A 26,299-nucleotide genomic window follows, 5' to 3' on the forward strand; every position below is an offset into this window, starting at 1 on the left:
ATTTCTTGGTAGTGGCTTGCGCAACGATGCATGTCAGTCTGACCAGGTGGATGATGGCGGTTGGTCCTGGATCTCCCATTCTGCATGAGCTGAGCCGCCATCGACCACGGTGTCTGAACTGGCTGGCGATCAAAACTTAACTTAGTTAACACTTCCGGTGGTGTAGTTACACCAAAAATACATAAAGTTGAGTCGGTATACTAGGTCTTGGCGTTTCTATTGATTCTGGAATCATATTATTCGCCGCACCAGGCTGCAGAGGCGCTATGTGGCTGAGTCTAGACAACGAGCGAATCAAGCCATGGCTTAATTCCTACACAGTGTAGGCTGGCCCAGACTAGCTCCATAGGGACATTGCCAAATTCTGGGTCAAGTCATGCAGCGACGAGCATGATAACGATGCTTGATAGGCCTGCTTGGTAGCTTAGATTGGATGCCCGACTGAGGCCGACGTAAAAGCACCAGCTGTGAGATTGATGAAGTCTTGTGGCGACCAAAATGAGAGTATTTGATCCTGAAACTCTTCTATATCTCATTAAAAGCTCGGAGAATTGTCTCAGGTTGCCTGTTTTATGCTGCTGAGCTCCTTGGTCAACCCGAGTTAGGCCTACTCCTCAGAGGATATCAAGACTTTGTACCGTCGGTTAGATAGGTCTTCTGCAGCTATCGTTCTGGGCCGTGAACAACGGTGGTTTCGCAGCCCTAGAGTCCAACCAGCGTGGCTGTTAATTTACTTCCCGTTATTAACAGGATGTTTCCAAGCTTCATATGCCACCCATGCCTGGAAGATCCCAACAACAAGACCGAGAATTCCCAAGACAATGGCAATAATAACTCCAATCAGCGTAGCCTTCATCACGTGGCGAGCACCGCTCTTTCGCTGGAACCATATCTCGAGGATACCGCGTGGGCTGGGGTCCTCCAGCTCCTCGAACAAGTCCACCAAGCGGCTGCCGAAATAGCTGTAAGAGAGGTCGCCTTCGTCTTCCCCTCGATAGACGGCAGCATCATAGCGCAGGCAGTCTGGGTCAAATGATTGTTTGGACACCAGGCTACGGAGAATCTGCTCGGAGGTGGAGTCAAAGGGAAAGAGGACGTTCTGCATGGAATCTAAAACCTCAAGCACTACTTGTCTTGGAATAGTTCCTCTGATATTTCAGTGGTCAGCCCTCGGGTTTGGTCTGTTATTGGAGGGTAGGTATAGATCTTACACTGAAACTGAGCCTTGGAGATCTGGATCCTCTGGCGACCCTCGCCGTGCAATCAGATGCTCCTTCAAGACGCTGGTGTAGTGGAAAACCTCTACAACACCGTCCTTGACATCCATCTTCAAGTGATTCCGCAGGTCATCAGTTCCCTGAAACCTCAGAGAAGCAACCTTCTTGAGTCTCCTGGCCGTGATGGTAGATTTGATGTCTCTAATCTTGCCTGAATCGTCTCGCACATAAAGATTACCCGTATCCGCTTGCGGGAAGACCTTGACCATAAACTCGGCCAGCGAGCTGTCTGAATGCCACTGGATGGGCTGTGTTCCAAGCTCCAGCAGGCCGGATGGCTGGTTATCTGCTGAACACTTGACCATCGACATGACCCGAACGACGAGGTTGAAGGCCCGATGTTGGTCGGCAGGTGGAGGTGGCCTGTCCCGCCTGGAGAAGTACTCTTGTGTCAATTGGGAGCGCTTCGTGTTTGGGCGGGCTTTGAATAGCCGAATGATGTCGAAAACATCTTGATGGTTACGGAGTGCCGGGGCACTTCCGGGCAATAGTTCCGGAACATAAAACGATGTGACATCTCTGTAAAAGTCAAAAAACCATTTCAGCCGGGGTGAGCGTCTCCATGGACAACTAGCGGTGGTACAAGTCTCGGCTTTTCGACAGGCCTCACAGATGTCCCAGCTCCAGAGTGACTGAGTGAGCTTCTGCATCTCGGAATCAGTCACATACTCGAGTGGATAGGGAGATACCAAAGAGTCGACCATAGCGAGGCCCGAGAAATCAATGTCTTGATCCCACTCGTTCCTGTGTTGTGCGCGGTAATGCCGACGCATTTATTGCACCTGGGAAAATGCAGAACCAGGGCCTGTTCGCGTGGCAGTGCATTGTTGTTAATGGGAAGATCGGCGGGAGCAGCCTATGGGGTTGAGATTGGTGGGTTGTGGCTTGTAGGGGGGTTGAAAATGAGACCGACTCCTCTCTTTGCAAAATCTCTTTCCCTCGATCTTTCCACCATTCTCCAATTCATGCTACCGCCATTAGTATCACAATGGATGCTGCTCCTGCCATCACGCGGCTTTCGCGGACGCGGAAGTATTATGATGTTCGGGAAGCCCAACCCCTAGACTCGGGATACGTTACCCAATCGACATCGCCCGATAGCAAGTTGGCCGAGTCGTTTCCACTCAAATCAGCCTCTGCCGTTGAGAGCAAGGCCCGTCCCGTGCCGTTAGCCCTCCCTCCTCTAACAGATCTCGCCGAATTCGACAAGTCTGTTGACGACAACACCCTTTCCCGCTTCCGCCATGTCCACACTCAGATCGAGAAGCCATTGCTGGCGTACATTCGCAGTAAAATTCCTGGGAGGAGATACCGCCCAATTGCTTTGCGATTGATGATCTTGGGGCGAAACGAGGACGACGCAAAACCGTGTATCGTGGCCTTTTGCCCCGAAGAACAATCCAAGAGAGTCAGAAAGTTTTTCGACAAGACCTCCGTCACGGCTTTGTGCCGACCTGACGATGAAACCGTGCCCTCGTTCGACGTCTTTGTCCTGGGCCGAGCCTTGGAAACCAAGCATGCAGACGAGGATATCGACATCTTCATCCCCATCGTCGCGGGCCGCGAGGGTTATACAGACGATACGTACTGTGGAGCGCCTATCATTATCCGCAAGCCTTCAGCCATGGAGCGAAGGTGCACATTTGGTGGCATCATCAGGACTATGTCGTGGGACGGAGATATAAAACTATACGGCTTGACCGTAGGTCACGTTCTCTGGGGAGACTCGGACAATGACCTGGTAGTCGGAACAACAAAAGATGGGGCTGAACCTTTGGACAACTCGGAACTTCAACTTTCAGACTCTGAAAGTGAGGACGAGCCAGATGAAGTGACCCAAATAGAGCCAGAGGAAACTGAGTCCTTGCCTGCCATATCCAATTCTCAGCTGGCTTCGGCAGGTAATGATGACACCCCTGCGTCCTGGGCATCCCCCGAGCTGGGCAAGATTGGGTGCATTTCCGAAGACTCACTGCACACTCGCATAGCCACGCCCAACACGATGGGTGAGGACGCCGGGCGCTACTATGACTGGGCACTGATTGAAATGGAACAACACAAGCCAAACCGTATTCGACCAAGAAAACTATCCAATGGGGAGACCCAGGGCAAAGATGTCAGGTCTGGGGATCTCTTGATGCCGGTCAAATCACCTTGCAGCAATGGAAAGAGACAGTCGGTCACTCTACTGAGTGGATCAGAAGGATTGAAGCGGGGGTCTCTGTCACCTTTACCTTCCAGACTGCTTATCGGTCCTGGCAATGTGTTTGTGGACACACTTGTCCTCAACCTCGATCACGATCAGCGTATGGCATGATTCTTCTACCCACATTTATACAGACAGTTGAACTGACATTCGGACAGAAATCCAGGATGGTGACTCGGGGTCATGGGTGGTCAACGAGGGGACCCTCGAGGTATATGGCTACGTCGTTGCTGCAGATTCTTTCGGTGGAGGCCATGTCATTTCCCTTCTTGATGCTTTCAAGAGCATTGGTGCTTCACTGGGGTTGCGTTCGGTTGGTCTTGCCACCACAGTCGACATGGCAACCGCCAAGCTAAGCGGTGACCGATCCGCGGCCGGCAGGTCGCCCTCCCCCTTCGGAGCGGCCGAGCAGCGGAGGCATGTTGGATGGGCAAGGCCGTTGCTGGTTAACGATGACATTCTCAGGGTGCATAGTTCTGCTACTTCGAGATCGGAATGCCGGCCTGACTCGGGCTATTCTTCCGGCATTCCGTCAACTGGTGTTTCGCCCCCTATGCCTATTCCCCCTATAAGGAGAAATCTCATGAGGAGGGGCCCTGAGTTTCCGGGAGGGTATTAGTTGTGTCGGTTGGTATAAGTGACTCACATTTTTCAATAATCAGGCAACTGCCTCTCGCACATGGATTAAATGGACTCATGAGTAGAGTCCCCGCTTTCAAGAAGCATTGAATGAACTAGATGTCAGATTTACTTTAGGCATTGGTGACTCGGTTCTCTGCGTGTCCTCTACACAAGGGTGGGTTGAGACATAGTATAGGTATTAAAACTCTCACGTCCAGGTAGTGTTGTCATTTCTGCGTAAACATAAATATCCTCAGGTCTGCATTTAGAGTCATATTAATACCAAGTACATTATTCTGTTGAAGCCATCATCGCACCCAGCCCTCTCAGTGACTCAACCCTATAGCCTCCGCCAGATGTGGTATCAGCGCCAACATGCGAACGGCTCCAGTCTTGTCTACGAATACCTACCCTAGACCTCGCTGGGTGATTGTCTGGATGGAAACGGTGACCCGAGGTAGTTACCGAAAGGGTTAATTACCCGAGTTACCCTTCCTGGGCAACACTGGTTTCTGGCCTAACAGTAGCAAAAGGGGGGTAAGGGTGGGAAGTCGACCCTATCACTCTATCGACTGATGTGAGCCTCCCAGAAACCTTAAGCTCCCCGCACGCCAAGGCGCGCTTAGAACCTCTAGTGAACTTAGCCTGTCTTCCCCGCAAAGCGAAGAGGGGCCGAATCCCATGACACGTAATGGGCCGGGCCCGAGTGGCCGGTTTCTCCTTGCCTCAACTCACGACATCATCATCCGTCCGTTCTCAAAATAATCTTGTTCTGAAACTATGTCTGATATTGTCGACGACTCCGATGGCGAACACCGCCGAAAGCGCATCAGACAGGCGTGCCTCAATTGCAGGTACGGGCTATTTTCCCACGTTACGGCGATGCCTACCTATTTGGCAGGACGAGGGATATCAACAAGGGCATTTTTTGCCTTGATTGACAGCTAACGATTGGCTACGTAGGAAGAAAAAAGTTCGCTGTGGAGGCGAAAAGCCTGTATGCATGTGCTGCAGTCGACTATCACAGGTTTGCCGCTATGTAGAGGATGGCCGAAGCCAGAGGCGGACATCTTTCTCACTCAATGGAATGAGCGAGGAAGCATCGGATCTGATTGTGGTAATGCCAAATTCCTCTGATAGGCACCCATGCCACCCTAGCTCATCAAGGCTGCAGTCGACGATCTCGTCAAAGTTCATGGGTCTTGAAGATCGACTCTCCAAGATAGAGGACACTCTTCAAAGGTGAGCTCGTCTCTTGATGTCAACAAACAAATCATACAATTGCTAATCAATGCCATCATCCATGTCCAGACTGGAACCTCTCTTGTCGTCGTTGGCACCGCCGACGCATCTCATGAATCTCATGAACGAGCATCCTTACCACCACCGGCCGAACCCCGCGGGAAGCGCGGACACTAACGTTGTGTCCGCATCGATGCCAAATCCTCAACCAGATGATACGTTCCCGCCCATCGAAACGCTTCTCTTCGCCGCTGACGTCTTCTTCCGATTTTGCCATAATCAGCCATACTCACTATTTCACGAGGCGACGTTTCGACAGCGGCTGGTGTCTGGGGAGCTGCGCCCCCATCTCGTGTGGGCTTTGCTAGCGGCCGCCCGTCGATACTCGTCGCTTCCTAATCTTCAGCTCAACGACCCTGACGACGCTCAGTTCTACGCCAAAAAAGCCTGGGACTGCATGAAACTACCATGGAGCGGCGGCGTGTCGGATGAAGAGGTCGTCCCTATCTTGCAAACCATCATCCTAATCGTCAATGTTGAGCATCCCTGTGAGTTGCTTGACCTGCCTTGCTGCACTTACCTAGCTAACATGACATGAAGCTGGCTTGTGCGCCTCAGCTTACATGAAACTTGGTTTCGCAATCCGCCTAGTCTTGCATTCAAAGCTTCACTTAGAGCCCGAGGGTAACCTTGATCCCATCTTTCGAGAAGAGCGCAAGAGAACTTTCTGGTCGATATATCTCCAAGATAAGTTGATATCTTTGTCAAGAGAACGATTCTCTATCTTGAGAGACGAAGAGTGCAGGATACAACTGCCATGCTCAGAAGTAGCCTTCCGAGAAGGCCGTCACGAAGAAGCACCGACTCTACAGCAATTCACTGGCGACTGCCTAGATCAAGAGTCGGCTGACACTTGTTGTCCCCTCGCTCTTATTGCAGTCATGGCATCAATCTTGAGTCGGGTGTCATACTATGTACTGCAAGAGAATCGTGATTCCCAGCTGGGGCTCCCTTGGTCCTCGACCTCTCCTTACGCCTCGATATCATCTACTCTACTGCAGCTAGAGATTTGTTTCGGGATGAATGAGGATCCTAAGATAACCCTGAGGGAGAGGTGTTACATAGATGAGTCCATTGACCAACACCTTGCTGGCCCCTTTATCTATTCCAAAGCACTCTTCCACCTCTCACATTGTCTTTTGCATCATCCATTCTTGATACAGCAACGGTTGCAAAAGTTAAGACAGAGAGCTCCCCCGATATTCATAAACACAGCATGGAAAAGCTGCAGAGCGCATGCCAAGAGGTTGATAGAGTTGAAAGACACGAAACACCACAACGTACTTGTCTTGACATCTCTCTATGGCTATTGCACCATGGTAGCAGGAACGATTCATGTCCTGTCAATGAATGACGACGACCAGTCTATCCGCGAGCAAGGGCAGGAGTACTACAATTCTGCGCTGGACTTCCTCAATGATCTCTCTTGTTATTGGAAGCACGCAGCTTTAATGGCATGTTTTGGGCCTCTTCAATCCATGATGGCATATTACTAACTTCTATGACACAGGCAAATCGGCTGGAGCGCTTTCGACAACAATGCGAAAACCGCCGAACGGACATGAACCCGTGTGCAGACAAATCCGGACACTCGCCCGGCGACGTGAAAGCACTATGGCAGAGCGTCGACTACGCGCTGCTATCGGCTCCGACCCGGCCTGGAAGTCCCACAAACGGCCAAGCGCCAAGCGGGATGGACTTGTTCACGCCACAAAGCAAGCTCTTTGACTTTGCTGATTTTGACACGTTTGCCGAAGGACTTGGCATCTTTAGCAATCTACCGGTTTTGGAAAACAAGAATCTCTTCCCAGACCTAGAAATCTCGGCTCAGGACGACACCCTTGAATAGGTGTCAGCAAAGTAAGTCGCGGTCGCTTGGTTCCTGGTTATCATCGACACACAACTGGATTGGCTGCAGATATCGGAAAACCAGGCTTTAGCAGGACCAACCTGGCTTGACAGGACATGATCTCTATTTCTATTTTATGCAGAGGAAAAGAAAACAAAGCTGCGCGTACCTTGTCATCCGCATCTATGACTCATAGCTTGGCTACTACACGCCTAGCTTCGCTCTGCTCCAGAATTCGATTTCCAAGCTCCCGGAGCACTTCTTTCCTGACCTTGCCGCTGCCCGTCACTGGATATTCTGTGATCATCTCTCCCGGCCCAAGCCAGAACGTGTGCTGAGGAGCCTTGTGTCTCCCGAGTTCATCGTGGACCCAGCCCCTTATGGCTTCGTGTGACGGTTTATCATGGCCAGGGCGTATCTGCATGAAGGCAGCCACGGCCTCGCCGTACCGTTCGTCTTTCAGACCCACGACACTGACGTTGCTTATCGTCGGGTGGCTCAGGATGTGTTCCTCGATTTCTAGCGGGTAGATGTTTTCACCACCTAAAAATGTTGATGTTAGAACCCCAGACCATTAAAGCCAGAGTGAAACTCACCTCGGATGATGATGTCCTTGATACGACCAGTAATGCGGCAGTAGCCATGCTCGTCAATGGTTGCCTCGTCGCCGGTGTGCATCCACAAAACTCCATTCTCATCTCTGATCATGACCTCGGCCGTCTTGTCTGGATTGTTGTAATACCCCTGTTGCAGAAGATAACCCGATACGCATAGCTCGCCACGCGCACCAACCGGCAGGATCCGGTTCTCCTGGTCGACAACCTTGGCTGTTACATGAGGCATGACTCTGCCTACGGTGTAGAGCTGTTGATCTAGGGTGTCGGTTACAGAAGTCATGAAACTCGCTGGCGATGTTTCGGTCATGCCTATTCTGGATGATTAGATGACGGTGTAGATAATCAGGAGCATCGCAACATACCATACGTGTTACCAACGAACTGGTATCCCAGCCGCTCCTGGATCTCACTGATCAGGGCAGGAGGAACCTTGGTTCCCGCAGCAATACCTGTTCTAATTGTATCAATTGTCACGCCAATCTTGTCCAAGTGCTTCAAGATGGCGATGTACATGGTTGGAACTCCGTGCAGGGCGGTGCATCGCTCCCTAACCAGTAGGTCCACGACTTGAACAGGATCAAAGTCTCGCCCAGCAAAGCCGATGGCAGCCCCGTGGGTGAAAGTCGCCATCAGGCCAGCGACGAGTCCGAAGCAATGGAAGAGAGGCGGGGCGCAGCAGAGGACATCTTCATGGGTTAACTGAAGGTATTCTCCGATCATGAAACCGTTGTTGATGACGTTACTATAGAGGATTAGCTGCTGACTCTCGATATCCCGTTGGTAAAGGTAAGCCTGAAACCCACAAGTGGCTAAGCATGGTAGCTTTGGGCGACCCGGTCGTGCCACTGGTGAACTGAAAATTGACAACAGCGTTGATGTCAACCGACGCCTGGATTTTTTCGAGCCTTTCTGTGGACACAGAGCTTGCACCTTGTAGAACGTGGTCCCATGTTATTTCTGATCGAATTGGGACTTCATCCCATCGAACCAAGACTACCCGTCGAAGGCTGCATTGTAGGGTTTGCAGTTGGTCGAGGATGGGGAGAGTTGATCGGCGATTGACGACATCGGCAATGAATAGTATGGAGGGGTCTGTATTGTTTTGAGCTCCAGTAAGTAAAAATCTCTCTATTACCCTGAAACGACTCACCTGTATGCTCAAGTGCTCGCATGCACTCATTGACTGTGTATGTCTTGTTGAGAATGACAAGCACTGCGCCAATCCTGCCAGCGGCGAAGAAGAGTTCAACAACCCTTTCATCATCCCCAGAGAGAATTGCGATACGGTCCCCTTTGCCGACGCCCATGGCTAGTAGGCCACGGGCCAGCTCCTTGGTTCGAAGGCTCAGGTCCTGGAAGCTCAGTCGAGCGTTGGTCCAGCCCACCAGCACGGCATCTTTGGAGCCATATCGAGCAGCTTGCTGGTCAACAAGTTGTCCAAATGTCAGTTGAAACAGCTCTGGTGTAGAAGAACCTCGGACAAGCGACAAACCGCGGTGAGGTAGCTGGGTAGGTGGGATGTCCATGGTGTTGGGAAGGCTGTGTTGAATACAAAGTCCAAGCGACGAAATTAGACATCATTCTCAATCATCAGCCTCTCTAAGTATTCTTCGGTCGCGAGTCATGATACCCGTGATCCGTCTCTGTCGGAGAATGCGGCTATCAAACACCGGTCCAGGTTCCGGCAGATCGCCGAGGGTTGTCGGCACCCGGAAATCCCGGGCCGTGTTTGGCAACTAACGCCACATTGACGTCGATATTTTGAAAAGGTCTATTGATACTTATGTTAAGAGTAAAATATGTCTCTTTCTTTTCTAAACTAAATTAGTTCCATTCTTACCGACGATGACTCTTCCAACCACCCAACATTGCATCCTCTCCCTTCCTGCCCCTGGCATATTGTTGGTGCTCATCAACAGACCACGTACCCTCAACAGTCTATGTCTTGAGGCGAGCTGTGAGCTAGATTCTGTGTTCAAATGGTTCGATGAGGAGCCTAGCTGCCGCGTGGCCATCATCAGTGGGGTAGGCAAAGCGTTCTGCACTGGAGCTGACCTCAAAGGTTCGTGAAACAAACCGCTCATAGAAGTCAACTGACTGCTTATCATACTAGAATGGACGGAAAACAACAAGAAAGGAGTGCGCATGAGGCTACCTGAGAATGGATTCGGAGGCTTGTCCTTTCGGAGCGGTAAAAAGCCCGTCATTGCAGCAGTGAATGGTGCCGCGTACGGCGGAGGTTGCGAAATGATTGTCAACTGTGACATGATCATCACTTCATCCTCCGCTACCTTTGCTCTGCCCGAGGTAAAGCGCGGCGTGACCCCATTTGGAGGCGCCCTGCCTCGGATCATGGAAACCGCGGGCCGTCAGCGGGCGACAGAGCTCGCTCTGACTGGGCGAGTCGTGAGCGCGCAGGAGTTTAGGGACTGGGGCATCTGCAACTTTATCGTGGAAGAAGGACAGAGTGTTGTGGACAAGGCACTGGAGTTTGCCAAGATGATCTCCGAGAACAGTCCAGATGCTGTCATAGTGACCCGAGAAGGTTTGAAGCTTGGATGGGATGGTCTTGGGGTCAAGGATTCGAGCCGCATCTTTTTGGATGGTTGGAGTAACCGGATATACGAAGGGTCCAACATGCAGGAAGGATTGGATGCATTCAGAGAGAAGAGATCGCCGAGGTGGACGGATAGCAAGCTCTGAAGACCACCATCGTTGCAATGTTTACAGATGCCAACACGCAGTTGGTTGACCTCCAGAGATGAATCCCAGCTCATCCTGACGGGCATAGCCTACGATGACGATGGTTCAAGGGTAGCTGCCAAAAAATCTTCACTTTGTTTATGCCATGGTGAAGCCGTGCTTTGCACGTCGGGCCCTTCGGCAGTGGGCTAACCGTGGCAAGAAGGAAGCACCGTAGTATACCATTGAGATGAGGAATATCCGGTATCAGTTACACTACGTTGTACTCTAGCCAAGCATGATGCACTCAAATCGAACCTATCATTGGCGAGGTACTCCAAACCGTGCCAGATAGCATAGGTAATACCCCGAGAGTCCGAGACTACGGAACGCCAACACGGCCGGACACGGCAAAACATCACCGACTTGGGAATCTAGATCCCTTCCCCCGCAAAACAAGTTGCGGGGTAAGGGGGCATCCCCAGGCGCCAACTCTTGGCTTCCCAGACGCCCACATGCTCCTTGGGAGGCGAGACGAGGATAAAAAGTCTACTCCTTGTCTGCTCCTGGACGAGTGATTCTTTCTCCTGCATGCTTCCTTATCTTTCTTCGCATCTCCCTGATTTCACCTCGACTTGGAATCTTGTCAACAATAATCAACATGGCGGAGAAGAAACTTGCCGTGGATAGCCAGGGGGCAGTTCACCTCGAGCATAGTAGAAACGGCTCCTCTCCCGAGCATGATGCTCCGTCTGAGAAACACGGGGAACTCGAAGCATCGAATGTTTGTGTTCCACTGTAACCCTTCACCAGAGTAGAAATGCTAACCACTCCCGACAGATCCCACGATACGATGATGCCCAAGTCAAGAAACTCAGGGCCAAAGTTGACAGGAGACTGCTGCCTCTCCTCACGGTCCTCTACGTTCTCTCCTTCATGGACCGTTCCAACATCGGAAACGCCAGAGTCGCGGGCATGAACGTGGACCTCGAACTCACCCCAGCGCAATACAACATGGCCTTGACCATCTTCTTCTTCCCGTACGCCTTGTTCGAGGTGCCGAGCAACATAGTTCTCAAGCTCATGAGGCCTTCCTGGTGGATGGCCATTCTTGTTGTAACTTGGGGAACGGTAAGGAGAACCCACTGGCTGGTAGATGGGATACTAACTCTTCATTTTACAGGTTCTGGTTCTACAAGGTATCGTCAAGACATATCAACACCTCCTTGTCACACGATTCTTTCTAGGCATGGCGGAAGCCGGCTTCTTTCCCGCAGCGACGTATCTTTTGACAACTTGGTATGTTCGCTGGGAACTACAGACACGTCTAGCCATCTTCTTCTCCGCAGCCTCTCTGGCGGGTGCTTTTTCTGGTCTCCTAGCCTTCGGGATTCAGCATATGGATGGTGTTGGAGGCCTCGGTGGGTGGCGATGGATCTTCATCCTCGAGGGAATCTTGACCGTCCTTATTGGATTGAGCATCCCTTGGACACTTCCCGACTCGCCAAATTCTGCCAGCTTCCTGACTGTGGCAGAAAAAGAAATCATCAATGGGCGTCTCGAACAGGATGCTGGAACGTCTGCTGGTAAAGTTGGAATCGGGGGCTCATTCCAGTGGAAATACCTCAAGGAAGCATTGCTTGACTGGAAGATCTACCTTGGATGTGTTATCTACTGGGGCAACAGGTAAAGTGCAACCCCCTGCTCTGTGATCTTAGCTAACCATATGGCCTCTAAGCATCTGCATTTATGGCTTCAGCTTCGCTTCGCCTACCATCATCCTGGAGCTTGGGTATACGGCTGCTCAGGCTCAACTCCTCACCATTCCAATCTACTTCCTCGGTGCCTGCTTGACCCTCTTCTTTGCCTACCTGGCAGACAGGCGTCGTAACCGATGGCTGTTTATCATCATCCCTTTTAGCATTGGCCTGGTTGGCTTCGTTGGCCTGCTCTCCATCCCGCACCCACGTCTGCCGGGCTTGACCTACGCCTTTCTTTTCTGCATTCCTAGCGGCCTCTATCCTGCAGTAATTGGCTGCGTCTCATGGGTCGGAAACAATCTTGCTCCCTCTTTCAAGCGAGCTATCGGTATGGCATTATTGATGACCATTGGTAACCTCGGTGGTGCTGTGGGATCAAACATCTTCCTTGCAAAGCAGGCGCCTCACTACTGGCTGGGCTACGGGTTCTCCCTCGGAATTCTACTTCTAGGCGTTGTTTGTACTTTGATCCTGCGTTTCGCGGTCAAGTCGATCAATAAGAAGAGGGATCTCATCCCAGAGGCAGACATTCTATCGCGGTACACCGAAGGTAAGTTGTAAGATGAAGGACGGGTAATGATGAAACGAAGCTAACTGCTCCCTCCAGATGAACTTATGGAGATGGGAGATAAGTCGCCCCTGTTTAGATATGTCTCTTGAATTTAGTCTACGATAGTTAATGACGTATTTTACCTGAGAGAGACCACTGTGTTAACATTCATTGGGATATAATGCTATGATGTATTCATATTATATTTTTGATATAGTTAAAGCCTTGCCCTTGATGGGATGACTGAGCCGGAAATAGTTAGTTGGTTATATCACTGGCGCTCAGTCCCCCCTCGTGATTTCGAGCTTGTGGGTTGGGAGATCGATAGCCATGGTAGTCTCTCTCTTGAGGGCACCAGCCTGAGAGCTTGCCTCGGTGCCAACGATGCTTGGGTTGTTTGGGTTTCAGTCAGCTCCACGAATTCCAATGGATATGACAAGTGCTTGGGCTTTACTACCCGCACCGGGAACATCGAAGATCCCGTTAGTTATCTCCATACCCAGCAGAGCTAAGTAGGACATGATTTCCCTACATAATAGCATTACGCCCAAAAAGGAGAACCAAATATACGTGTAGCTTCAATATGATGTATTCTAGTTCATGTACAGAAGGCCCTTGTGCCTGGTCACCTTGTCTCCGGCATCCTCTTCCCAGACCATGTCCCTGCTTAGTTACAGTTCTGCCATTCTCTCCGCAAACTCGTGAGAACTTCCAGAGACCGGTGGGCAACTGGAAACGTTGTTGTCAACTCGGTCATCATGCGGATGCTTGCCTGAGTGAGGTTTGCGGACTTGTTCCTAAACTCCCTCGTCTGGTTGGTCAGGGACGTGTTGTACGCGAGTAATATGCCGGCCGTCATTAGGATATGCACACAGTAGGCTGAGAGGTGGCATAGGCCGAATCGGTCGCGAAAGTGACCCATCAAGCGTATGATATCGGAGGCTGAGCTGGTACAAATATCATGAGGAGATTCAGTTGCATTGCCACTTGGGGACTGGAGACCGGTAGTAAGGAAGCTCGAGCCAATGAGGGGTCGGTGAAGGAGAATTCGTATCTCATAATACAGCAGACTTTGATCGAGGTGTTAGCAGCCGTCAAATGGCAGGGCCTCTTGTCAGGGTTGAACACTAGACTTACTGTAACTGGAAGACGACGGGATCTGGGCATTGATCATCTTGGGCCGGTCTAAGCTGCAGAGATTGTGGAAGTGAAACCGTCCAGTCTTGGAGTGACGCATCCATCTGCACTGCAAATTTGGACAGAGAGTCTCGAGAGGCATCTCTGTCATGATACCTGTCACCACTGGGTTAATAAGAGCTTGGAACCATGGGCATGAACTTGCATGTAATCGATGATTTTGCTAAAATGCGTCACCAACGGGGCCAGATAAACATGCACGTCGCCCCGGGAATCGGAGTCTGTGGCACCCGAGCATCTCAGAGTGGGAGATTGGCGAAAGAAAAGATCTCTCGTGGTAAGAGACTGAGGCCTCCCGCACCAGCTTGACCAAATCCTGGGTTCTCGGTCAGAACTTAGGCGAGGATGAGGATTGCGTAACTCACGTGTCGAGGTGCACAACAGACCAGAAGACCCGGGCTTTTATGTCTGAGCTATCAGCGTCGCAGCTCTCGGTTTCATGTGGAGAGGTGCAATGCAAGTGGAGTCCCAGATCGGACAGTATGCGGGAGGCGATTCCTATCGTTGTTTTAGTATTTATGAACATGCGTTAGTCATAGATATGCACACCTGAGTATATCCAGCCTGATTATCCGTGGTCAATCTAAAAGGCTGTTGAGAGGAAGAGTCATGCAGACTGACCTTGGCTGTCCCTACCCTGGGCAGCTTCATGTTCACAGAGAAGAACAAGAGCTTGGAGCGTTGCTATTGTTGGCGTCTGAAGTTCCAAGTCTAGGTAAACTTTGGCTCTACTTGCAAAGAATCTACATGCACCGCCCATGATAGAAGGGTGTTGGCGCGTTGTGTGCATGGCACCCGTGGAGAAGCTAAGGATAATGAGCAAGCTCCTCGCACGAGCAGTCGGGAAGCAATGAACTTACATGGCATTTTCCAGGGCAGGCGAGTAAAAGTCGCTCTGCTGCGAGGACAAGAAATTCTCCTTGTCTTGATCAAAAAGGTTCCGTTCAACCAGGCTTGTCACAGGGTTCATCCATGTGAGATAGCATTCCCATAGATGGGCTTCGTACGCCGGGTCGCTGGCCCATTGCAGACCCGCACTCTTAATGGCGAGCTCGTTGTCGACACGAAGGTTCTTAAGAGAGGGACTGAAGGATGAGTATGGACCATTATGGATCAGGTGTAGATTGCTTGTTGCTCCGAAATACCTGCTGTGGCCGTCCTCGGCCACTTGCAATCTCCCACCGCGTGTCACGATCTGGGCATGCTGGCCACCCAATGGAGGGGCTTCGGCTGTCGCGGATAGAGATGTGGGTGGCAGGATATTTGCAGGGGACCGAGGATCTTGCTCACCAGGCAGCTTGTCAGAAGAAGAGAGGTCTGAAGTACCGAATATCGCGCTGTGAGCTGATGGGGAACTCGGGTTACGGGACATGGCGTCGACAGCCTCCTCCTCGGGGCGACGGCTGTCCGGCTCTGGACTCCCCACATCGAAACCGGGGCCATTGGCCATGTCAACCCAAAACTGCAACCGACCAGGCCTGGGGGTTGAGCTTGCCCAAGAAGGGCTTCCAGAGTCCGGGGGATCCAACGTAAAGTCCATGCTGGGCGATGCCATCTGCCTCGTATGTGGAGGGATGTGATGCGAGCCGTTGGAGCCAGACAACGAGGGGGAGGCGGAGATTCGGAGAGTGATTGACCCTTCCTTGGGACGTTCCGTCCAATGGGCTTTCCTACCGCGGCTTACCCCGGATCTGCGTTGGGTTTAGTGAGTTTGCAGGGTAGTTAGCCACCAACTAACTTTCAGACAAGGTCCTCCGAGTTAGGTACGTTGAGCGAGGTATCGCTATTGTTAGTGTCAAGCCTATGAAAGAGCGTTCCTCGGCGTCCAAGTATGATAGCTATTGATTCGGGAAAAGTGTTAGAAGAGCATATCTAGATACATGTATACACGCAATAGCGAGTCCGAGTGTATTGTCCTGGTCAATCTCTCGCTTTCTAATGAGACTGAGGCCCCCTTTGTCTACCGTATCTTTACACTGTAGCCATGGCTCTGAGAAGACTCCAGCAAACCCTCGGCCATCTGTCCGGTGGCGCCCGCACCTCAGATGCTCCTCAAGAAACTCAACTTTCGATTGTACATGGACCGAGTGAGCCGCCGCTCTCGTCCGAGACGCTAGGCACGCTGCTCGAGCGGCAGGTTGAGGTCTTTGGGGACCGATGCGCCGTCAAATGCTCCTGGACAGGGCAGCAGCTGACATACAAGGAGCTTCACAGCCGCAGCAGGGCACTCGCAGCAGGTCTGCTGTCCCTCGGCCTTGCTCGTGGCGACCACATCGCCATCATGGCGGGCAACTGCGAGCAATATGTCGAGGTCATTTTTGCTGCTGGGCTGGTGGGACTACCACTGGTGGTCCTGAACACGAACTACACAAATGATGAGGTTGAGAATGCAGTGCATCGTGCGGGTTTGTCTTCCAGTCCCAGGGCGGCAACGGATACTTACACATTATGGCCTTACAGAATGCCGGTTGCTCTTCATAACTCCGTTCATCGGATCACGAAACATGGCCCCTACCATCAAGAGCATGCACACCAAACATCTTTCGTCTTCTACAGACCCGCTCACCTTTGTTCTCATGGGACGAGGTGATGCCAATGGGATGGATGGGGTTATTCCCTGCGAATCACTTTTCCTGCGGGGACTTGACGTTCCTCCAAAGGACCTGGAGCGTGCCGAAAAGGCAGTGCAGGCGGAGGATGTCTGCAGTCTGCAGTTTACGAGCGGAACCACGGGCAAGCCCAAGGTTGCCATGTTGACCCACAGGTGAGTGCCTACTTCCCTGTCGTTCTTGCGGCGCGAGTGCTGAGTATTTCTTTTCCTTCTTCTATGCAGTGGTTTGATCAATAACTGCATCGGATCCGGTCATCGACTGAAGCTCACCGAGAATGATGTCCTATGCTGCGTGGTGCCTCTGTTTCACTGTTTCGGACTCGTGCTAGGCATTCTCATGTCTGTGGCACACGGTAGCTTGCTCGTGTTTCCGAGCGAGAACTTTAGTCCAACCCGGGCTCTCCAGTCCATGACGCATGATAAATGCACGCTCATCTATGGGGTCCCAACTATGCATACAGCCTATATCCAGGAAGTCCTGTCTCAGCCTCCTGGAACATATGATCTATCATCGGTGAGGATTGCCATCACTGGTGGGGCTGCCACTCCAATGAAGCTATTCAAAGAGATCCGGGAGGTCTTGCAGGTTCCTCATATCATACAGGCATTTGGTAGGTGTTCCTGGGTCTCGAACAAGCGAAAAGTGATGCTGACAAAATGTGCCAGGGATGACGGAGTGCTCTCCAGTCACCTTTCTGACTACGGTTGAAGACTCTTTCGAAACCTGCTCGACAACGGTGGGCAAGGTCATGCCGCATGTCACGGCCAAAGTGGTCGACGCGGACGGCAAGACTGTTCCTCTAGGGCAACGAGGTGAAATTCTCATTGCAGGCTACAACAGTTTCCGTGGTTACTGGAAGAATCCGCAAGGCACCGAGGAGATGCTCCACAAAGAACAAGATGGAACTATATGGCTACGTACTGGTGACGAAGTGACGCTCGATAAGGATGGGTTCTGCCGCGTGACAGGGCGCATCAAGGATATCATTATCCGCGGTAAGAAGGACCCTACCACACGAAGGCGTGCCCGTGTCATTACTATCAAGAAGGTTACTGACATTATCGATAGGCGGCGAGAATATCTACCCTGCCGAGATCGAGGACTGTCTTGTCCAACACCCGTCGATTATACAAGCCAGTGTAGTCGGTATCAAGGATGCCAGGTACGGCGAAGTTGTCGCCGCCTTTGTCCAACAGGAGGAGGGATCAGGTCCAGGTCGCCCCTCGACCTCTGAACTTCAAACTTGGGTCGGCAAGACGTTGGCAAGACACAAGATCCCAGCCTACATCTGGTGGATCGGGGATAAGGGCGTGTGCGAGACTTTGCCGCAGACGGCTAGCGGCAAGGTTCGTAAGGTAGCTCTGCGCGACATTGGGTCAAGGCTAATCGGTGAATGATGTGCTTTGGTGTCGTGCAACCAGATTTCGTCTTCTAGATTCTCAATGCTAAGCAGTCCACTACCGTTGGTGTCTTGTAGACATTTCACTCTATTTGTCCAGGTCTTGTTGTATAGCTTCACGTAGCAGGATCATTTTAAATGACAGTTATTCAACACCGTGTAAGACATGAGAGGGCTTCATCAAGCATAATGAGTCAGCTGTTTATATAAGTCAAAGTGGCCCAGCACGTTCCACCCCTTGGGATGCCATTCTGAATATTATCTATAAGGAGGTTACTGGCTATGGTTTTCAAGAAGATAGGTCCCAGAGCCTGGTAGAGCCGGAAAACTTGGAAGCTCTCAGGAATAGATGGATCGTTTACGATTCAAAGTAATTTTGGACATTCTACCAAATGGATACACCTTTCGTGCTAGAGGATAGTTGTTCTTGACTTTATACAAGGCTGGATAGCAAGATGTGGTTCCGTAACATGTTAATTTCTTCTACCTCTCTCTCGGTTCTAGATCCCCTTCAACGTCACTACCAATCACAGCTTTGCGGCTCCAGTGGCATACCTTTTGAGCGTTCGGGCCTCCTGCCTGTATGCAAAGTCCGTCAAAATCTCCTCGCTCCCACCTCCCACCACGAGAACTCTAAAATCACGACTGATCTGCTCCACGACCCTCCCACGGCCGTTCTTGGAGTATCCCAACCCCCCAAAGATCTGCTGCGCCTCGCGTACCGTCTCCTCGAGGGTGCGAGCAGACAGCGTCTTGAGCATGGCAACGCTAGCACCCAGAGTATCTGGACCATCGTGATTTGCCAGGCGCTGGCGGGTCCAGATGAGCTGTTCCAACCAAGCATAGGCGGCTTGGATCTTCTTGCCCACGTCGACTAGCTTGGCACGAATGATTTGGTTCTCGATGAGCTTATTACCAAACGTCTCGCGCTTGGTCGCATAGTCGTGAGCATGTCCCACACAGACTCGAGCCAGACGCAGACAAATAGTTGCAAGCCATAGTCGTTCATGATTAAAATCTGTTACCTATATGTCAGCAACGATAGCGGATGGGGTTGTTTAGAAAGACTTGCTGTTCATGAGGATTCCAAACCCCTCGTTTTCCTTTCCTAGCAAGTTCCCAATGGGGACCTCAACGTCATCAAACTCGATAAAGGTCGACCCTGACATCCATCAATCAGCATGTGCCATCAGTAATCGCCTCTACTGTGTACGTACCGCTAGCATTGATGCCCGAGTTGTCCATCCGTCGCCTAGTCACGCCTTTGGCGGTCAATGGAATGATGAGAGCCGAGATGCCTGACTGACCCGGACCGCCGGTCCTGACAGCAGCCGTACAGTAGTCGGCATACACCCCGTTTGTGATCCATTTCTTGGTCCCGTTTACGACGTACTTGTCTCCTTGGCGCTTGGCAACAGTCTTGATGTTTGCCACATCAGAGCCAGCTATGATGACCGCCCATTAGTCCTGTCCGGAAGCATCCAACGAATTGTGCTTACCTGAGGGCTCAGTGACTGCCAAACAGAACCGTGTGGTACCGTTGTAAATGGATGGCAGAAGGCGCCGTTTCTGCTCGGGCGTCCCGTGGTTGATGAGCGGCGGGCAGCCGATGATGTTCCCACAGGCGAGTGCCCAGACAACACCCATGTACCCGCAGCGAGTCAACTCGTCAACGACAATGTGGTCGTGGAAGCCATCCCACTTGTCCGGGGGGATCCCACAAGGCAGGATGACCTCGCCCAGGTAATCAGGCTCGGGTGGAAACAGGCCCGCCGCAACGTAGCCTAGCTTTGCATGCCTCTCATATGCCTAGTAGCCGTGTTAGAAACCAAGGCTGCTTCTGTTGTGGAGAATCTAACTAGCCTCACGAGGTATGGATCCCTGACGTTCCCACTCTTCGCAGAAAGGAGTGATGTACTCGTTCACATAAGCTCGAGTGTCGGCCTGCAGCTTGAAATGGGACTCTGTATAGTACGGAGGCGGGGCCCCGTAGTGCCAGTAAGGCTCGCTGAAAGGGGCGTTGGGACGAGATGGCGGCATACTGGCAGGATCTAGGACAGAGATGATGCGCTCTATAGGCCAACTACTCAAGTACGAAAGCGACGGATTAATTATTTTGTATCAACTACCAGACTGGCAATTCTCCCATGTCGCATAGTTCTTTTGTCCCTATGCGGTATCCGCGGTGAAATGTTGTTCTGGCTGCCGCGGGATTTCCTAATCAGGATAACGAGCCATAGCACTGTAACAGGGGGACGGGTCTGCCACTGCCGGATAGTCCTTGTTCTGTTTCTTTGAGAGGTATCGGCGCCGTTGGAGACTATGGTAAAGCCGTGGTAGGTCGATTATGGCATTGCAAGAGAATGAGTAACCTTTATTCGACCGAGGGTTGTGTTGAGTGGCAGGAGGTTGATGCTGCGAAGCCAATTCCACACCTGGGCTACGCTCTACCCTTTCAAATGTGAGGAGCTTGTGCAGTATCACAAGATATATTTCTGTCATGTCTATAGTAATTAAGATATCTCGTTGGTGGTGTTTTACGGCATTGCGTTTTGATATATCATCTATTTTCGTGGCTGATGGCTTCTGTTTGAGGCATCATTCACGTAAAAAATCTTCAACTCATAAATGGTAAACAAAATGATTGCTTGTATTCTATATCTCGTCTCCTACTTCTACTCCCTTGTCCATACTTCATCTCGCATGGCTCAGAGCCTACTGGCAGCACGCTTTTGCTTCCTCTCGGTAAAGGCAGCAGCGGCCGCTTGACATGCTGGATCATGAAGTCTAGTTCTCAAGACGACGCACTCCAAAGCGTTGATCGACAACAGCCGCTCACGGTTGTTCGTCAGCATCAAGTTCTTGGTGGCAGCCGGCGCACCGGGTGGGCAACGCGAAATGCGCGTGGCCACCTCCATGACGTCCTTCATCAAGGAGTTCTCGCCCACAACCTTTGTGATTAGCCCTGCCGCGCTGAGCTCCCCTGCCGACATTCTCTCTCCGGCGAGCAGCAGAGCCGAGGCCTTCTGATGGCCCATGATTTGGGGGAAGGTCAGCGTGGAGCAACCTTCAGCGGAGAATCCCCATTTCAGGAATGGGCAGAAGTAATAGGAGCTAGGTACTGCGTATACGAGGTCGTAGAGGGCCAAGCAGGTCACTCCATAGCCGGCGCAAGGCCCGTTGACAGCGGCGATGAGGACCTTGTCACAGGTGATGAGCAGCTCATTCAGGACCCTGCATGTCACGTTAGCTCGAGGTAAGCATGTCGCAGCCACTCCCTTACTTGAAATTGGCAATGAAAGAATCCATGTTCTCGGCAAGTTCCTCCTTTGGTGGCGGCCAGTTGTCAAAATCCATTCCTATTCCACCCATCAGTTCACGGAGCCCTGAGACAGCCAATGGGAGACGAACCTGTACAAAAGAATTTGCCTGCGGACGTCTGAACAACGACGCTAATCTCAGGCACCGCAATCACCCATCTCATAGCAGCAATCCATTCCTTTGGTAACCGCACGTGTTAGAATTCTCTGCTCTCGGATGATGATAGGGAACTAATAGACTCACGATCAATAGATCAGGATGCAAAGAGTTGGCAGAGAATTCGCGCCGAAGCGTGATGATGGCAATGGCGCCATCCACCACATCAAGGGTAAGGTTCTTAAAGTTGGGAGGATCCATTTTCTACACTGCAAAAGTTGTAACAAGACTGATAGTACACAGGTCTCTTTGTGATTTCTGGAGGAAAGCAGCACTGTTCAATTTAATCCCCACCAGTGCCTAGAAAAGTAGACCACTGCAAGCACGGCAGTGCGGCAACCCCTTTGCAGCTGTGACCAGTCACAGGCTTTGCCGCGGGTCAACTAGCCACCCTTGGCTCGGCTTTCAACTTTTGACAACAACGGCAAATCTGCTTTGGTTATCCGAGGATTAGTGTCCAAGAGTGAGGTTTGGCAGAGGCACAGCGTGTGCATCGCACCGAGCGCAGTGATACTGTATCTAGGTCCCTATAGGCATCCATGAACCCATCCCAGGCCGGACCAAAAAGACGTCTAAATACCTACAACCAAATAGCTCGACACATACCCAGGCATTCTATAACCCGTCTGAACGAATAAACATGGCTTCCCAAATTCTTGAGCAACGCGACGGTTCCACTCTCTTCATCACCATCAACAATCCGAAAAAGGGCAACTCCCTCAACGTGGATCTGATCGTCAAACTTCGCCAGGTCATCGAAGATGCAGGAAAGGACAACACCCTGATTGCCATCGTCCTAACGGGCGCGGGAAAATACTTTTGCACCGGCATGGATCTCTCTAGCAGCTCTTCCCTGCTCGAGAACGTCCCCAAGGGCGCGGATCGATCCAGTACCCAAGCCGGCCGTTTTGAACAGTTGTTGGACCTCTTTAAGGTCGTCGAGTTCTGCCCCAAGCCCATCATCGCCTTGATCAACGGGCCGTGCTACGGTGGAGGAACTGGCCTCGCATTTGCCTGCGACATCCGGATCTCGGTCTCATCAGCCTTTTTTGTTCTGTCAGAAGTCAGACGAGGGCTCACCCCAGCCATCATCTCACCCTTCATTGTCCGGGAATGGGGAGCGCCACTGGCTCGGGAAGCCATGATCCAGGCGCGCAACGTGCCAGCCAGCGAGCTTCACGCCAAAGGGAGCGTACACTACTTAGTCGACACGCTAGCTGAGGGACAAGAACGTGTGCAGCAGGTACTGAAGCAGCAACGAGGCTGCGCACCGCATGCGGTGGGGGAATCCAAGCGGATGGTCAGAAACGCCTTGGACTCGCCTACGGTTGAGGAACGGGATGCCAAAATCAGGGAATTGTTCCTTACCATGATCAAGCCTAATGAAGAGGTGGCGTATGGCATGAAGGAGTTCCAGGCGGGGAATCGAAATGTGGACTGGGCAGCGTGGTATACCAAGAAGGCATCTTCCAAACTTTGAGTTGAATTTCTAGGTGGAACATTGAGATTTGGAACTACTGCTGCTCTTGAAAGCCCCAGTTAGAACCGCTTCGCCAGGTGTATTCTGTACGTAGTTCGATCCCAAATTCCGGCTCCGCCATTTCCGCCATAGTCGCTTGCTCAACGTGATCAAGGTTAGCGTTCAGCAATGGTTAGTAACATCAAAATCATGATGAAGTCCAATCAGTCTTGTTAAATGAGTTAAATAAAAATTAACCAACGCCGTTTATATTCCAGTGTTATTTAGCATCGGGCTCCATGCCGCTATTGCACTAAGAAATGTGGTATTTGTTACTCTCACTTGCTCTCTATTCTTCGCGACGGGAAGTAACGGAGGTAATAATACGTCTCCATCTACCTCTAAAAGAGTATTCGCTATCTGAAGAGACCCTACTATGCTGACCTAGTGTCCTCTTCGCCCTCTAAGATCTCACAAAGAACCGAGCCCTCAGGAAGGATGTCTCCTTCTTTAACCTGCATGCTGACAATGCCCTCCGCAGAAGAAGTGACCTGAATTTCCATCTTCATGCTTTCGAGCACCAGCAGCTTATCTCCCACTTTGACCCAGGTACCGTCCTTTGCAGTCACCTCCAAGATCTTGCTCGGCATTGGGCATGTAGACACCCGTGAATCTGATTAAGAAAAGGACGTAAGCTTGTAGGCACTTGGATGGGGAGAAATTCGTGAAAGGAGATCTGGGCCAACTTACTTGCTTTCTGCGCCTCGCTCGCCTTCTCATCAAGCATGCCCGCCCATGCCAACAGCCCTGACACACTGTAGAGCACGGGAACTCCAGATCCAGACTCTTGCACATAAAGGGCCTTCTTGAATTCACCCTGAGAGGCCGATGCAAAATCGTATGTCGCAATTTGGCCGGCGAAAGACACCTTCAACTGGCCAGTGGACCAGGGAGGGTGCACTTCAACAACCGAGTCAATAATAGAAACACTGTCGAACCTGGTCTCCCTTCTAGATCTAATGGCAGAGTAGTATCGTTTCACGAGCGGACCGCCCTCCTTGTTGAAGTAGACATCCTCCTCTGCTGAAGTTGGAGGGATCTCTGGGTCCAGTCGGACAACTCGATAGGCTCCGATGTCATCCTTGCTCACCAGCATATCCATCTTCTCATCTTGTCCGGATTGTGTAATCTCGCTAGACACGAGACCGGCAGCAGACATATTCTTGCCGGCTCTTTGGTTGCGAAAAGACATGGGGATGCTCTTGAACGCGGATCTTCTGTCGGTAGAAGCGGGTTTCAACCGAGAGATTTCAAGAGCAGCGATGGCGGCGCTGCTGTCAACAGACGACGTATCCAAAGGGGTAGTCAACTCGTCCATGTTTTGTGGTATCAAAGCTGTCGTATAGCTGACGTCGTGGAAATGCGGCGAAGCCAGGATCCGCTGAAGAAAGACTTGGTTCGTGGTGAGCCCGAAGCAGATGGTATTCTTCAGAGCGCGGATCATCTTGGCGATAGCCATGGCGCGGGTCGGTGCCCAGACAATGATCTTGGATATCATGGAGTCGAAATGCACCGTGATTGCTGAGCCGCGCTCGACTCCGAGTTCGTATCTGAGACCAGCACTATCCTCACTCTTGCTATCGAGGGGTGTTTTCAACTGGCATATCGTGCCAGTGCAAGGGCGAAAGTCGTGGAAGGGGTCCTCGGCACATAGCCGAACTTCAAGAGAATGGCCAATCTGCTTGATGTCCTGAAGCTGTGGCAGAGCTTGGAGCTTGCCGCCACCAGCGACGTAGATTTGAAGGGCGATGAGGTCGATGCCGACAACCTCTTCTGTAATCGGATGCTCGACTTGAATTCTGGTGTTGACCTCCAAGAAGTAATAACGCTCGTTCTTGATGTCCTGCACAATCTCTTTAGAACCTCCCTTCTGTAACAAGGACGGGTGCTGGCTTACCACTATGAACTCGACCGTCCCGGCGGACTCGTATTTCAACAGTCTCGCAATCTCCAGGGCCGAGTTTGACATGTCCTGCCTCATCTCCGCATTCAGCCAGGGACAGGGGCTTTCCTCGATGATCTTCTGGTTGCGGCGCTGCACCGAGCACTCGCGATCGAGGAAACTGACGGCAGTTTCACCATCGCCAAATATTTGCATCTCCACATGTTTACCGGCCTCGATGTACTTTTCGATGAGGCAGTGAGCTGAACCGAACAGACGACCAGCCTCGGACGTGCAGCGCTGCAGCGACTCTCGGAAACTGATATGCCGTTAGTCTTTAAGATGCCGTCATTTGAACAGCCACATGAAATGAACATACTCGTCCTTCGAGTACACGATTCTCATACCCTTTCCACCCCCGCCAGCAGACGCTTTGATCATGACGGGATATCCGATCCGATCAGCTTCCTGCTCCAGAAGGTCCGGGTCCTGATCTAACCCGCCATATCCTGGCACCAAGGGGACTGAGGATCTTGCTGCCAGAAACTCCTTGGCCTCGCGCTGCATCCCATAAGCAATAATGATCAGAAATATAGCTCCAGTACGTACCTTGTCTCCAAGAGCGGCGATGGTCTGGGGTGACGGCCCAAGAAAGACGAGCCCAGCGGAGCCAACCGCCGCAGCAAAATCCGCATTCTCCGACAAGTAACCGTATCCTTAGAAGGTTAGTACTAATGTTGATATTTGAGATCAATATCTAACCGTACCGGGATGAATGGCATCGGCTCCAAATCTCTTGGCTATCTCGATGATGAGCTCGCCATTCTGATAAGGCTGGCTCTCAGGGTCGCCGAGATAATGGGCCTTGTCAGCAAGCTTGACGAATGGTGCATTAGCATCTCTAAGGTGTTCTCAGTCAGCCATGCACATCAATGTCTGTTGCCGGATGGATTGCTTACGCATCGGTAAAAACTACAAATGTGGTGACACCCAGCTTCTTGCAGGTAGCAATGACTCTGCAAGCAATCTCGCCACGGTTTGCAATCAGGACACTTGATATCTTGAGTTTGCCATTTGCGTAGATTGGGGGCGCAATGAACAGGTCAGGTTGGCGAATCATGGCTGGTGAACGGTCGACAGTCGATGAAGATGCTAAGCACTTACTGGCCGGCCGGGGACCGACTTTTAGGAAACATACATGCCGTGTTAGTCCCGCGGCGGGTTCAATAATCCCGAGCCTAGGTCATGTTACAGGCTCAGTAAGTGTTTGCCGTGGAGCTTTCCATCAATTGTCCCCCTGCGGCAGCCCCTGCTTGCCGTGGAGAGGCTCGAGATTGAACCCGCCTATC

General features: G+C 51.6%; 12 protein-coding genes across 12 annotated transcripts; 6 read left to right on the forward strand and 6 right to left on the reverse strand.

Annotated features, from left to right (window-relative positions):
• Positions 1 to 730: 730 nt before the first annotated feature.
• Positions 731 to 1,981, reverse strand: MRS44_011226 (uncharacterized protein; the record flags this gene model as incomplete). Its single annotated transcript, XM_046272072.2, has 2 exons — positions 731 to 1,148; positions 1,212 to 1,981. The coding sequence occupies 2 exons, from the start codon at positions 1,979 to 1,981 to the stop codon at positions 731 to 733; spliced, it is 1,188 nt and encodes a 395-aa protein (XP_046135076.2).
• A 284-nt stretch (positions 1,982 to 2,265) lies between these two features.
• MRS44_011227 (uncharacterized protein) lies at positions 2,266 to 4,102 on the forward strand (the record flags this gene model as incomplete). Its single annotated transcript, XM_046275760.2, has 2 exons — positions 2,266 to 3,583; positions 3,642 to 4,102. The coding sequence occupies 2 exons, from the start codon at positions 2,266 to 2,268 to the stop codon at positions 4,100 to 4,102; spliced, it is 1,779 nt and encodes a 592-aa protein (XP_046135075.2).
• Positions 4,103 to 4,884: 782 nt separating this feature from the next.
• On the forward strand, positions 4,885 to 7,255 carry MRS44_011228 (uncharacterized protein; the record flags this gene model as incomplete). Its single annotated transcript, XM_065619656.1, has 5 exons — positions 4,885 to 4,958; positions 5,245 to 5,346; positions 5,416 to 5,894; positions 5,947 to 6,320; positions 6,917 to 7,255. 5 exons carry the CDS (start codon positions 4,885 to 4,887, stop codon positions 7,253 to 7,255), a joined length of 1,368 nt encoding a protein of 455 aa, XP_065475728.1.
• Positions 7,256 to 7,445: 190 nt separating this feature from the next.
• Positions 7,446 to 9,398, reverse strand: MRS44_011229 (uncharacterized protein; the record flags this gene model as incomplete). Its single annotated transcript, XM_046281001.2, has 5 exons — positions 7,446 to 7,798; positions 7,852 to 8,181; positions 8,235 to 8,614; positions 8,676 to 8,964; positions 9,023 to 9,398. 5 exons carry the CDS (start codon positions 9,396 to 9,398, stop codon positions 7,446 to 7,448), a joined length of 1,728 nt encoding a protein of 575 aa, XP_046135073.2.
• Positions 9,399 to 9,717: 319 nt separating this feature from the next.
• Positions 9,718 to 10,575, forward strand: MRS44_011230 (uncharacterized protein; the record flags this gene model as incomplete). Its single annotated transcript, XM_046281000.2, has 2 exons — positions 9,718 to 9,934; positions 9,986 to 10,575. 2 exons carry the CDS (start codon positions 9,718 to 9,720, stop codon positions 10,573 to 10,575), a joined length of 807 nt encoding a protein of 268 aa, XP_046135072.2.
• Positions 10,576 to 11,215: 640 nt separating this feature from the next.
• Positions 11,216 to 13,376, forward strand: MRS44_011231 (uncharacterized protein; the record flags this gene model as incomplete). Its single annotated transcript, XM_065619657.1, has 5 exons — positions 11,216 to 11,338; positions 11,395 to 11,685; positions 11,738 to 12,240; positions 12,314 to 12,864; positions 13,150 to 13,376. The coding sequence occupies 5 exons, from the start codon at positions 11,216 to 11,218 to the stop codon at positions 13,374 to 13,376; spliced, it is 1,695 nt and encodes a 564-aa protein (XP_065475729.1).
• A 155-nt stretch (positions 13,377 to 13,531) lies between these two features.
• MRS44_011232 (uncharacterized protein) lies at positions 13,532 to 15,601 on the reverse strand (the record flags this gene model as incomplete). Its single annotated transcript, XM_065619658.1, has 5 exons — positions 13,532 to 13,934; positions 14,002 to 14,157; positions 14,427 to 14,559; positions 14,683 to 14,867; positions 14,922 to 15,601. 5 exons carry the CDS (start codon positions 15,599 to 15,601, stop codon positions 13,532 to 13,534), a joined length of 1,557 nt encoding a protein of 518 aa, XP_065475730.1.
• Positions 15,602 to 16,045: 444 nt separating this feature from the next.
• On the forward strand, positions 16,046 to 18,070 carry MRS44_011233 (uncharacterized protein; the record flags this gene model as incomplete). The annotated part of the gene is made up of 5 exons (XM_046270723.2): positions 16,046 to 16,466; positions 16,522 to 16,825; positions 16,895 to 17,283; positions 17,339 to 17,668; positions 17,742 to 18,070. The coding sequence occupies 5 exons, from the start codon at positions 16,046 to 16,048 to the stop codon at positions 18,068 to 18,070; spliced, it is 1,773 nt and encodes a 590-aa protein (XP_046135069.2).
• Positions 18,071 to 18,599: 529 nt separating this feature from the next.
• MRS44_011234 (uncharacterized protein) lies at positions 18,600 to 20,112 on the reverse strand (the record flags this gene model as incomplete). Its single annotated transcript, XM_065619659.1, has 4 exons — positions 18,600 to 19,090; positions 19,290 to 19,517; positions 19,572 to 19,856; positions 19,941 to 20,112. The coding sequence occupies 4 exons, from the start codon at positions 20,110 to 20,112 to the stop codon at positions 18,600 to 18,602; spliced, it is 1,176 nt and encodes a 391-aa protein (XP_065475731.1).
• Positions 20,113 to 20,780: 668 nt separating this feature from the next.
• MRS44_011235 (uncharacterized protein) lies at positions 20,781 to 21,750 on the reverse strand (the record flags this gene model as incomplete). The annotated part of the gene is made up of 4 exons (XM_046283383.2): positions 20,781 to 21,306; positions 21,356 to 21,431; positions 21,484 to 21,571; positions 21,637 to 21,750. 4 exons carry the CDS (start codon positions 21,748 to 21,750, stop codon positions 20,781 to 20,783), a joined length of 804 nt encoding a protein of 267 aa, XP_046135067.2.
• Positions 21,751 to 22,189: 439 nt separating this feature from the next.
• Positions 22,190 to 23,029, forward strand: MRS44_011236 (uncharacterized protein; the record flags this gene model as incomplete). Its single annotated transcript, XM_046273700.2, has 1 exon — positions 22,190 to 23,029. One exon carries the CDS (start codon positions 22,190 to 22,192, stop codon positions 23,027 to 23,029), a length of 840 nt encoding a protein of 279 aa, XP_046135066.2.
• A 328-nt stretch (positions 23,030 to 23,357) lies between these two features.
• On the reverse strand, positions 23,358 to 26,070 carry MRS44_011237 (uncharacterized protein; the record flags this gene model as incomplete). Its single annotated transcript, XM_065619660.1, has 7 exons — positions 23,358 to 23,403; positions 23,453 to 23,681; positions 23,759 to 25,269; positions 25,330 to 25,511; positions 25,560 to 25,666; positions 25,718 to 25,851; positions 25,910 to 26,070. The coding sequence occupies 7 exons, from the start codon at positions 26,068 to 26,070 to the stop codon at positions 23,358 to 23,360; spliced, it is 2,370 nt and encodes a 789-aa protein (XP_065475732.1).
• Positions 26,071 to 26,299: the final 229 nt, after the last annotated feature.

The sequence above is a fragment of the Fusarium solani genome, assembly GCF_023522795.1.
Source record: "Fusarium solani strain SB1 chromosome Unknown bctg00000007, whole genome shotgun sequence".
Lineage (NCBI taxonomy): Eukaryota > Fungi > Ascomycota > Sordariomycetes > Hypocreales > Nectriaceae > Fusarium > Fusarium solani.